Source organism: Falco punctatus (genome assembly GCF_963210335.1).
Source record: "Falco punctatus genome assembly, contig: scaffold_22, whole genome shotgun sequence".
In the NCBI taxonomy this organism is placed as follows: Eukaryota; Metazoa; Chordata; class Aves; order Falconiformes; family Falconidae; genus Falco; species Falco punctatus.
The window spans coordinates 1593935-1605357 of record NW_027660223.1 but is presented as its reverse complement, the minus strand read 5'-3'; the positions used below and the strand labels follow the sequence as shown (position 1 = coordinate 1605357).

The window sequence follows — 11423 nt, the reverse complement described above, 5'->3', positions numbered from 1 at the left end:
TCATTTTAAAAGCTTTGGTTGCTGGTTTAAGGGGGGAAAAAAACGTAACTGTATATTTGGGATGTTCATTTAGGTTTTAAGGATATGTTGCACTTCCGTTGTGTACGTACATTGTACATGTGCATGGGTTCACAGAGTAGCTTATTGCCTGAAACTTCATCTTTGAAGTCATGCTTTAGTACTAGAAATGTTAAAATGCAGTTTATTGCTGCAGGTTTTTTGTAGATTCATTTCCCAATTGGGTCTTTATTCATGTTCCCTGTCCTTCAGGAATCCAGCACTGACAGAGAACAGGATCTGTTGTACAAGAATCAGTTACTACAAGATGAGATTGCTATGCTAAGGCTAGAACTCACTCAAGTAAGACTTAGGCACCAGGAGGAAGAAGGAAAATATTTAAAGGAAAATGAGACCTTGAAAGAAAAAAATGAAGCTCTCAAAAAGGAACTTAAACTGAACAAGGAAGCGTTAAGACAAATGTTTTTTCAGTTCAACACGGAGCTGGACTTACTAAAGACAGAATCTGCAGTGCTGACTTCCAAACTTGAGCAGACAAACAAAAGCAAAGACAGACTAGAGACAGAAATTGAATCATTTCGTTCCTCCCTGAACGCTGCAGTTCAAGAACTTGAACTTCATTTGTCATCAAAAAGCAATGCTGAACGAAGATTTCACAGAGAACGTGATGAATGCCTTTGCTTGCAAGTCGAGCTCCATCGTGACCTCTCTGGCGTGCAAGAAACCAACAAGAGCTTGTCTCTGCAGCTGTGTAAAGCTAAAAGCAAAGCTAATAGGCTAGAAAATGAGCTTCACCAGTTGAAGCAAATGCTCAGAGAAAAAGCTTTGCTTTTAGAAATGGCAAAAAAGAATTAAGTCAAGGCCAGTGTCGGGCAAAGGAATGTGATCATGCTCGACAACTTGAGAAAGATCCAGTAAGCAAACTTGTAATAAAACAGGAGTCCTTGCAGGAGCGATTGGCCCAGCTCCAGAGTGAAAACCTTTTTACTCCATCAGCAATGGGAAGAGATGCAGAACAAGAGGATCATGAAAGAAAAAATAGTGGATTATGTGCAGCACTGTTTTAATGACATTTTCAGCAAACTTAGAGCTGATACAGAAAAGCAAGTTTATCTAATAGAAGAGCGAAACAAGGATTTAAATGCCAAGTGTACTGATTTAAGGGAACAAGTCTTTAAATATGAGACTGACGTAGTAGAAAGACAGGTAAAGTATATGCATAGAAAGAACAATTTAAAGTTTGTCCATTCTTGAAATTAGTTTGTTCCTACAATGTATCCGGTGTAAGTTCCATGCATGGGACCAAAGAATACTGATTTGTTCTGGTTTGTTATGTTTCTCTCGGAATTGCGGAAAGTTTTGGCAACGGGGATATTAGTCCTCAGATCTAAGCAGAGAACAGAAAAAAGGTATCCAAGTCTAAGCTTTGATCAAGAAAGGTGATTCTTCTCTAGAACTTTTTTTCATCTATTTTCCTTAGTCCATGTTATGCCCTATAGAATAGTCTTAAGTATTTGATGGTGTTGATGTAAGTATTGCACTGATGACATGAATGAGAGTGGTATAAAAGGAGGAACCATCCAATACACGAGGGCTGAGAAATGAAGGTACAGAGAAGTGAAGTGGTTGGGGATAGATTTATATGAAGCTTCTATAGAGGGGAAAAAATAGGTTCTCTGTAAGCTGCTATCAAGATTGAAGAGTATTAGTAATGTCCAGCTGTTGATTTCTGTATGTGTTTTGAGTGTTCTGAGGGGCCTGCCTGTTCCTCAAAGTTCATGTCAGACGGTGACCTTAAGCTTTCCCTTTTATGATGTGTAGCCACACTCCAGCAGTACTGTCAATCATTGTAAACTGTGACTTGCTTTGTATTCTTACTACCAAAATAATGGGTTCCTTTTGAAGATCATGTGAGAGAGTGTGTGTATATGGATATAGCTATATATATATATGAGCTATGCAGATTTTTGTAAACCTAATCTATCAGTACTTCTAAAACGAGCTGAGTAAGAAGACTACAAGAGGATGTGATTCAACATACCCTTAAAGTGTATCTCAAAGGAGCTTTCAGATATTTGTATTCATTTAATTGTATTTGTATAGTGAAGAAACAGAAGAAAGAACAATCTAACACAAAGTCCTGCCTTCAGTCACCAGAGTAATATTTGCAGTCAAACTGTGGCTCTTAGATCACAACAGATTTCTTTGGGTTTTGTTAGGAAAAAAATACCTGATGGCAGTGTGTTCCTGTGTATTGTTCAAGGAAGAACAATACCTGAGCCTTTTTTATGTGTTAGGAAACAGAAATCCTTGTGAACAGCTGCTGATAGTCAAAGGTTCTCAGCTGAGAAAGATGACGAGAGGTCATCATCCATGCAGATGCCTGCTGCTGGCAGGCAAAATTTCATACTTTTGGGTTCAATCTAGACAGGTCTAATTGTATAATAAAATAAGTTAAAGGCGTATTTCATGTTCTTAGAACTTTCTTCATGCTAATTTAACTGTTTTGTTAGGGCATGTTTGGACAACTGCAGCAGGAGCTTGCTGATGCACCTAAAAAGCAATCTATGCCAGAAGCTTCACTTGAAGTTACTACACGCTACCACAGTGACCTGGAGAGAGACAAGCTGCGCTTGCAAAAGGAGTTGGAAAGAAAGTTGATAATTAAGGTACATAATGTATTTAACTATATGAATAAATCTGAGTGTAGCTGTTGAAAGTAGGAGCGAATGTTGTCCTTTTGCACCACCTTTTGCAGTGTTCTTACGAAAACTGAAGTATAGAGGGAACCAGAGGAGCTTTGCAGGAAAGCTGTAGGGTGATTTTGTGTGTGTGTGTGCATGTCATCTTATCCCCCAAAGTTGTAACCTCATCCTGTCGCTTCTAGAGTATTCCTTCTTCCCACCAGCTCCAGCTGCTGTTCTTGGTTATGGTTCCTAAGGTGTGTTTTACACTCCACATCAACCTTGGCCATAGGTCTTGGATGGGTGGAGGAGAGCTTAGGCCTGTTTCTGTGTGAGTTACTGCATTCTCCTGCACTCTTGTCTTTTCCGGCCACCTTACTTTTTCTTCTGCCACTGTTGCTTTCACAGACGCAGAAGCAGAACATGCTGGCTCTGACATCCAAGGACTTGCACAGCACGTGGGAGGAGCACTTGAAGTCAAGATCCCACCTTGAAGAGCGCGTTGCTCAGCCGGACGAGGAGAAGGCTGAACTGTTGCAACAGGTGAGCCCAGAAAATTCTCCGGGCACCGAGGCAATACCCAGGAGAACCACATGCACCTTCTGGTCAGGTTCTTACATATCATTGCTTTCTGTTATCCCTGCCATTCAGGCTGCGAGTACCTTATTGTTTGGGGGTCACGGAGGAAGCAAATAAAAGCTAGATGGGTATCTTTGTGTAAGCTCTGGAGTGGCTCTGTTGGGAAGAGTTCCCAGTGTGGTTTGCTATCAGTTGAGCACATTGAGCAAGGCCACAGTTCCCAGTTCTTCCTTGGATTTTGTGTGGTCATCTTCTGACCCCTTGGTTTCTAGGCAGGTTTAAAATGCTTGATGTTTCCAGTGCGTGTATGGAGGAGCTGCTGTATGTTTTCAGCGTAGCGGGAGCTTAAAAGCCTTGCAGAAAAACATACTGAAGGAATGCTGGGTAAATGAACGAGTGCTTGGGAAACAAGCAGCGCCTGCCAGTTGCCAAGGGGCGGCCTTCCCCTTTTCTCCTTTTCTGTAGAGGGAAAATGGAAGTACAAAGTCAAAACAGCTGCCAGCTCTCCTCTGGTGTGGCTGAGAAAACACCAAGAGGAGGAAAACCAGCATGTGGCTAAGTAAATGCCCACACAGAAGAGGTGGAGGTAATGGCCGAGGGGAATAAAATGTTGAAGAACTCCAAAAGATCAGATTCCTCCACAAGCCCCTGCCTGCTGGTTGGTGGAAGATCCCATGAAAGCTTTGGATGGATCGATGTTCTCCCATGAAGTGCATACCTACATAATCCCTACTATGAGCAGAGGCACTGCCAAAAGTGTTCTCCAGCATCTTTTCCACCTGTTATGTCTAGAAGAGGATGGCCTTTGCTTCAGGCGAGGGCATCTGTTTCTGTAGTTACATATTGGTCTGTTTGATGTGAAACCTGAAGGGATGGATGGAATAGCCTCGGGAATTCCGTCCCATGGCATTCTGTGGAACGTGGCTAACGGATAGAGACGTCCGGCAGCTTCTCTGTGGAGAGCGCTAGATGCACAGACTGTACGTAGGTATTTTTCCTGTGCTCTGTGTGTGCGATACATCTTTCTTTTCTCTTTTGAAAGTGCGAGAGTGAAAGAAAGGAAGTGAAGAAGCTGGTAGAGTTGAAACGCCCAGTTGAACTACGTCTGGCCCAAGAAATGAAAAGAAACCTCGATCTGCAGAAAGACTGTAAGAGGTACGGCTTTTTAGCGTGGTGAAGAGGTATCCCTGCGTAGGAGTCATGTTTTATTAAACTTTAGTGTAAAAATAGGTGTACCTAACTGTGAGCAGATGCCAGCCTCGTGTTAGTTCTTGCAAGGTACTTCTGTACACCAGCCCCTGGTTTTCAATAGCTGCCAAAACAACTGCAGATGCAGGTTGCCCTGCAGTTCTCCTGGGAAAAAGGGAGTCTTTCATTCCTCTTTTCAGGTGAAATCTGGACTCTCCAAGTGTATGTGGCACAGGAATACTGTTTTTTCCTGGTAATTCCTGGTGCGTCAAGTACATTAAAGATAAAGCAAGCTGTGTCTGTGCTGTTTACATGAGAGTATGTGAAAAAGTCCAGTTTTGTTTCTTTTTGCTTCATTGTTTTCATGACTAGTTTGCTGTGCAGGTTGAAGAGGCTGCTGAGCAGAGCTACGAAGGAACTAAGGGTGTATGAGGCGAGAGGGGGACTGTCCCAGCTTAATTTGCAGGGAGAAGTGAAGAAAATGGTCAATGAAATTGGCAGATTAAGAACAAAGGTGAGCTTTATTTTGTTTGGGTTATTGTGGTGGTTTTTCTTTTGTAACCTTTATTCTTTCTTTATACTTCTTTTCATGTTGTTGATTTTGACTACTTTTTTCTTGGCTGTATTTCTGAAATTATTTGGCTGGTTTTTGATGTTCCTTCTATGGTCACAGTAGTAGGCGACTGTAATACTGATGTAGCTCTTAGGGGTAAAGATGGAAGTGTTACGTACACAGCAGTATCTGCGAGGGCGCATCAGGGGTAGGCTGTCCTGCAGAGGAAGGGCAAAGCAAGAGCCACAGCAAGGCTGGCAGGGTCTGTGACCACACAGGCCAGGGATCAGCCCCACAGGCCCTCACCAAGAAGAGCAGAAGAGTTCTGGGGACAGTAAGCAGAGTCCTCCAAGAGTGCAGATCACCAGGCCGGTCCATAGGGATGGGCAGGTCTGCAGTCCTACTGGGACGTCACGTCCATGGGTGAGGGCCAGGGCTGAGAGCAGTGAAGGCCCAGCACAGGCCTGGCTGCAGCTTGAGGCCGTGGCAGCATCGTCGGGCTCCGACGGATGCATTCCCTCTCGGAAGAGAGGGGAGTAACGCCACCATCACTCGGAACAACTCTGTGCAGTTGGCCTTGCCCAAGGTCACCCCCTGAAGCCTGTCTCGGGCACGAGTTGAGCAGGAGGCAGTTGGGGGTTTGCTTTTCGGAATGGTGTCTTTGCTTCCCAGGGCACGATGCAGTGTGAGGTGATGCGGAAAAAACCCTGTAACTTGTTGCTTACTAGTAGCTGACTCAGTCCGTCTTCCCCTTGTCATGGAGACCCACAAATGCTTTTGAGGTTGCTCTGGCTGTTCGGTAGCATGGAACCTTTTAGCTGCTTCTCCGCTCATTACTGAGATAGCTGTGTTTCAAAGTTATGCTCCTTTTTAGAAGATATTATTGTAGAACGAGTCAACTGCCTTGACAGTGGCTCACTTGTAGTTCACAGGTTAGCAGCATATTTGTGTTCCTGTTGGAAGAGCTATTTTGAATGACAGGGAATGGAATTACGTTTGGGCAATTTTAAATAAGTGTAAAGTTTCTACGTATTTTAGAGACTTTCAAGTGTTGACTCTGGTGGTTTCCCCCTCTTTTTTAAAAATAAAAGATGATGGGATATCATGTTTTATGGTTAATAGGTATAGACGATGGATGTTTCTGGAGGGGGAAAGAAGGGGATAGAAGCTGTAGTTGACCATTGGGACCTATGGGAACTCTGATATTTCCTGGAAATCTTTTGAAAACAAACTGTAGCTTTGACCTAAAGAGACTGTCTTCTGCCACCAGTGCTGTAAAAGCGGTGTTCTGAACCACTATTTCCAGATCTGTTAGCGTAATGGAAGGAAAGGGTATCCGTTTCTTGCCTTGTCAGTTCTGTGACGAAGCTTTGACCGTGTGACAGCATGTGACAGTTCCTCTGAAGCATGATACATGGTTTTTTTTCTGATGAAACCAGAATGTGGCTGTGATGTAACTGGGTATGGGTGTGTTTGATTTCCTATGATTGTATGAACATCTCGCAGCAGAATAGCCCTAGTGCTTTTCAGCCTAGCCCTGCGGGTGTAATGCTGCTGGTTTGGTACCTCTTGGTCTGTGACCCACTGCAGAACTGAGGAAGGATGGGAACCTGAGGAATGCTGTCAGAAATTATGTGAAAGCTGTTCTTGTTTTAAAAGAAGAGCCTGGTTTCACTTTTGTTTTAACACTGAATCAGCAGATGATAAATAGTCTTGATGGCCAACTCCTTTACCAATTTTCACAGATTTGACTAATTTTAGATCCCTCTGAGTTCCCTGTTTTTTTCCCCTTTCCTGTCTACAGGTTGATGAACTTTCCCAGCAGCTGGAGATAGAGTCTAAAAAAGGCATGCAGCTAGAAGCACAAAATCATGATTTGCGAGAGGAGTTGTCCACCATGCGTGGGAGCCATGAAAAACTGGAAAAGAGCAAAAGCCAGCTGAAAGAAGAGGTGGCTAATCTCAAACACCATATGGAGACTAACATGGTGGATCGCAGCCAAATAGAACAATACAAAAGAGAGGTGGAAGAGTGAGCTGAACAAGAAATAAGACAAAAACTGCAAGAAGTCAATCTGATTTTGCAGGTAAGTTAATTTCTTATGTGTGTCTGTTATAGACTTCTGTTTTGGTTGTCATTTTATAGGGGCGGGGGGTGGTGCCTGATTCCATGTGTTACGCTGTACTTCTGTTTTTCCTGAAGGGCAGTGGGAGAAGGGAATATGGTTGGGCAAGATGCTTTCATGTGCGTGCAGTGTGCCTGCAGGCCCTGAATCAAAAACTTGCCAAGGTAGGTTTTCATTTTGCAGTTCTTGGAGGGGTATCACTGTCCACTGGTCTGTTCTCATTGTTTATCCTTGAATGGGTATTGCAACTTAGAGTTGTCACAGCCAGGCATACACATCTTCCTTAGTCATTGCACAAGGGGCAACGCTCAGAAAAGAAGTCACCAAAGCTGCAGGGTGGGGGCTGGGGGTGCGGCATCTCCATGATTTCTTTGAGGAATGCTATGCCCTGTCCTACAGAGATAGCGTTCCTTCATCAGTAGCTTTGATGAAGAATAGTGCTAAGATGGGGGTTCTTTCTGAATGAAAATAATCATTTAGTGTGGTAGTTCCAGGGTTGTGCCCTGGTCGCTGATGGCAGTGAGGAGGCACAGTTGCCTCGCTGAATAGAGCTGGGCCCTTGAAATTGGGTGCACGCAATTGACTGGCGAGGAGAGTTCTCTTTTTCTTTGCGGTGGTTGAAGGCGTGTATCTACTTCAGATGCAGGCAGCCTCCCAGGACAGATTAGAACAAATCAGAGCCAGTCGTCATGCTTTGCTGACAAACCAGCTAGACCACAGAATTGGAGACCTCGAACGTGAATTGGACAGGATAAAAAATACCCAACGAGACAGTATTTTTCAAAAAGAATCTGTACAGGCAGAAGCGGAAAAGTACAAAGACCTGTACCTGGAGGAAGTTAAAAATGGAAGATGCCTAGGAAATAAACTAGAAGGGTAAGTCCATGCATTTTTGGGGTGATAATAAGATACTACTTCTTCCTCAAGCAGTTTTCTTTGTTAAATACCTTTTCTACATCTGGTCAGCATTATGCATAAGATAGCATATTTGTGATGAAAGTACCTTAAGGGTCCCCCCTGTTCATTGGAACTATCTTCATTTCTCTTCAGTGTTCCAGCAGTAACACCACCGATCATGGGCATTAATAGGATATTTTTGAAGTTGAGTTTGTTTTAACAGGCAGCCTTTTTGCCAGTCTCTAATCTCCTCTTCTTACTCTAAGTATGGCAGAAAAGATAATGTCATGTCCTTTACTGCTTGAATAAGGATAGGCCCTTCAGAGAACGGCATTTGGTGCTGTGAAGAACAACAAAAATCTTTTGGCTTCCATTTTAGCCGCATGTCATAGGTTTCAGCTTTCTTTGGGAAAGGAAGGGTAGCCCAGAGTTCTTATGCAGGTGATGTACCTTTCAGGAAGAGCTATGTAAACACACGGTGTGCACAGACTGCTTTGAGGCCTTAATGCTGAGAAGTCCAAAGTATTGGTTAACTCTTGCTGCTTCTTGCAGGTAGTGTGGCTACCTAGAAATAGGCTCTTCAAAAAACCTCAGATCAAATTATGGACGTTTTTTTTGGACTCTCTTAATCCCTTCCACTTTGAGAAGTCAAATAATAGTCAAAGACCTGGAGGGTAACTTTGCGGAGGTGTTATTACCAAAGATAATTCTTTGTATGCTTCTGAATGTTTCAGAGCTAATGAGAGACGAGCAGAAGCCAATGCTAAGCTCCTTCAGGAGTGCCATAGAAGCAAACCTTTAATTGCAAGCAGCGCTGTCAGTGGTCCAGTTCTGTATTCAACTGAACTGGGACATACTAGCAACGATCTGGCACTGAATAGAAGTCTAAATCTAGGAGGAAGCTTCCTAACCCCAACCGTGAATACGTTACCATCAAGAAACAGAGTTGAAGCCTATGTGGCTAAGGTAAGCGTTTTTAAATACTGTTCTCAACTAGTGTTGAAGAGTATCTGTAAGCAAGGTTGTGCTTTTCAGTCTAAAGTCAGAATCCATTTCTAGTTCCAAACCATATGCTCTAATATGCTAAACCAAATTGCTCATCAAACCAGTATACAACTAGGTGGTAGAAATGAAGACTTCTGGTCATTAGGGTTATAAAATTTCCAGAAGCGCTCAAAGACCAAAAAATACTGAGTTCTAAATGATGAACTGCATAACAGGTTTTTTTTGCAAGTTCTCTTTTGCAAGAGAAACTGTGATGAAGAATACTGTGGCATAGGAAGCTGCCAAAGAAGCTCTTCAGTAAAATTTAGTGCCGATGCCCCATCCCTGGCAGTGCTCAAGGCCAGGCTGGGTGGGGCTTGGAGCAACCCGGTCTAGTGGAAGGTGTCCTTGCCCATGGCAGGGGGGTTAGAACTGGATGATCTTTAAGGTCCCTTCCAACCCAAGCCATTCTGTGGATGACCTTTTTTAAAACACCTAACTTTATGATGAGTGCAAAATCCCATCAGACATCTTTGTTTGAGACACCTTTTCCTCCTTCACTGATGTTCATGCTAGCAGTTTCTTCACTAGAACTTGTTTTAGTACAATACCAACAAAGGGATGCTTCAAAACTAGGATGGTATGAACAGGACACGTAACTTCTCACTTGAGTGTGGGACGTATGCTGTGCATAGGAGGCATTTGATTTTGTGGGTCCTGCTATGTGGTGTTATATGTAACTGCTCCTCAGGAAGTCTACAGAGCTTTCTGATTTTGTACAAAAGCTGCAACCTCTGCAATACCTCTGGTCAAAGTGTGCCCTGTAATTAGCAGTCAGCATGATAGCACATCCCTCACAGAATGGTAAACGTGATATCATGAGACTTGGAAACAGATGTCAGTCGTTGTAATCCGTTTCCCACCTAGCATAGGACTGAGGCATGGGCAAGCTTGCCTGTTCAGTCAGTGTCTGTCCCTCGCGTATTCTGTTGTTGAATGGATGTGAGAAGCATTCGCTCACTTTTAAGCCTTACCCTGGTTCAGTGGTCCCACCTACACTGGGAAGAATCCATTTAAAATAACGTGTCTACATACTGCACCTGGTTTAAGAAAAAGAAAAAACCAAACCAAACAACAAAACAAAAATAGACAAAGCGGTGTGTAGGTAATGCGTAGCAGCGGCAGTTAAGAGATGAACTTTTCTGTATCATTGTGAATGTGTTTTTTGTGTCAGAGGGGCGGACAAAACACTACCTAAAGAACGTGGGAGGCAATTAGTACTGTACCACCTGCAGGGATTATTCTGCACGCAAGCAGCAGAAAGGAGGCGAAATTCAGGGATCCACTGCAAAACTGAAGTAAGGAGAAAGCCAGGACAAGGGAACAAGAGGGACAGGGAGCAGGGAGCACGTGAGGGCAGGGGAAAATGAGAGAGAGATGGGAGCGAGATGTTACAAGAAGAAAAAGGCAAAGGAGGAAACCATCCCACTTCTAGGAAAAAAGCTGTCCTAGTTTAAAAGAAAAGGATTTAACAGTTATGGTTTCTTTTTTTGAAGAAGAAACAGGAAAAAAAGAATAACCTCCCTGTTACTAAATCCAGCTGCACATCTCTTTATGATATTTCTTCCTGTAATCACCAGTTAGGGAACAACTGAGACTAATTGTAGTGGCACTGCCTGTAGCCTCAAGTCACCTGACGTTCAGTGTATTCAGGGAAGTCTTAAAACCTGATCTTCTCTGGAGTCCTTCAGAAGAAAGGAACTGAGTTCTCAGAGGTGCAGTAGTTGCTAGAGGACTAGGTGAGTATTTCACTTAGAACTGCGGGCTTAATTGTTCTCAGTCGGGTGCAGTATGTCATGTGCATAACATGCATCTGAGAAAAGAGGATTGAATTGGAACGTAAGACTTTGAAGTCAGGAAGTAACAAAAGGGAAAAACTGCATGTATCCCTCTGCATACAATAATGGGTGGCAAATCTCAATCAGTTTCCAAATGCAAAATCACCAGATGCACAGTCTGTGCTGTCATTTCTGCAGGAGTCCCGTGCCATTCAGGAGGCAAGTTGGAGCATGAGGGAAGAAATCAGAGATTATAGTTTTAGTCTGTTTTGAAATGCTTTGCTGGTTGTGCTGCCTGGTATTCTGTCTGTTCACCAGACTGTTTCAAAACAGAAGAATTTCTCTGACTCTAAGCCTTTTCTTCACTTCACTGTTTACTTCAGTTATGCCTCAGCTTTGTTTTCCCACTAACCTGGTTCCCTTCTACAGAATTTGCCTTGCCTTTAAATTCAGGATGCTGCCTTGGCTGGAGATGACAAATGCTTCTGCCACTGAAGCTCTAAATGACAGGGAGTTAAGAAGCTGAAATTGCAGTGTGCCTCAGGCAGTCCTTTGAG

The 11423-nt window shown here is 43.3% G+C and overlaps 1 protein-coding gene across 5 annotated transcripts; it reads left to right on the top strand.

Moving 5' to 3' along the window:
* The first annotated feature begins 253 nt into the window (after window positions 1-253).
* Window positions 254-8035, top strand: LOC308057534 (uncharacterized protein). 5 transcript variants are annotated; one of them, XR_013925317.1, is made up of 4 exons: window positions 254-1224; window positions 3111-3245; window positions 6827-7108; window positions 7788-8035. XR_013925317.1 is itself a non-coding variant. In XM_080411619.1 (3 exons), exons 1-3 carry the CDS (start codon window positions 1027-1029, stop codon window positions 7055-7057), a joined length of 564 nt encoding a protein of 187 aa, XP_080267745.1. In that variant the 5' UTR covers window positions 254-1026; the 3' UTR covers window positions 7058-7669. The 5 variants fall into 5 exon arrangements, 1 of the variants encoding a protein (XP_080267745.1); XR_013925318.1 differs by having other exon boundaries at window positions 6827-7311; window positions 7788-7805; XR_013925320.1 differs by lacking the exon at window positions 7788-8035 and adding an exon at window positions 7225-7668.
* The last annotated feature ends 3388 nt before the right edge of the window (window positions 8036-11423 follow it).

Bases quoted from the DNA above. Each gene is read 5' to 3' on its own strand.
- LOC308057534 (XM_080411619.1), top strand. From the start codon at position 1,027: ATGCAGAACAAGAGGATCATGAAAGAAAAAATAGTGGATTATGTGCAG. The intron at 1,225-3,110 runs GTAAAGTATATG...TTGCTTTCACAG, and splicing joins CTGACGTAGTAGAAAGACAG to ACGCAGAAGCAGAACATGCT. The intron at 3,246-6,826 runs GTGAGCCCAGAA...TCCTGTCTACAG, and splicing joins AGGCTGAACTGTTGCAACAG to GTTGATGAACTTTCCCAGCA.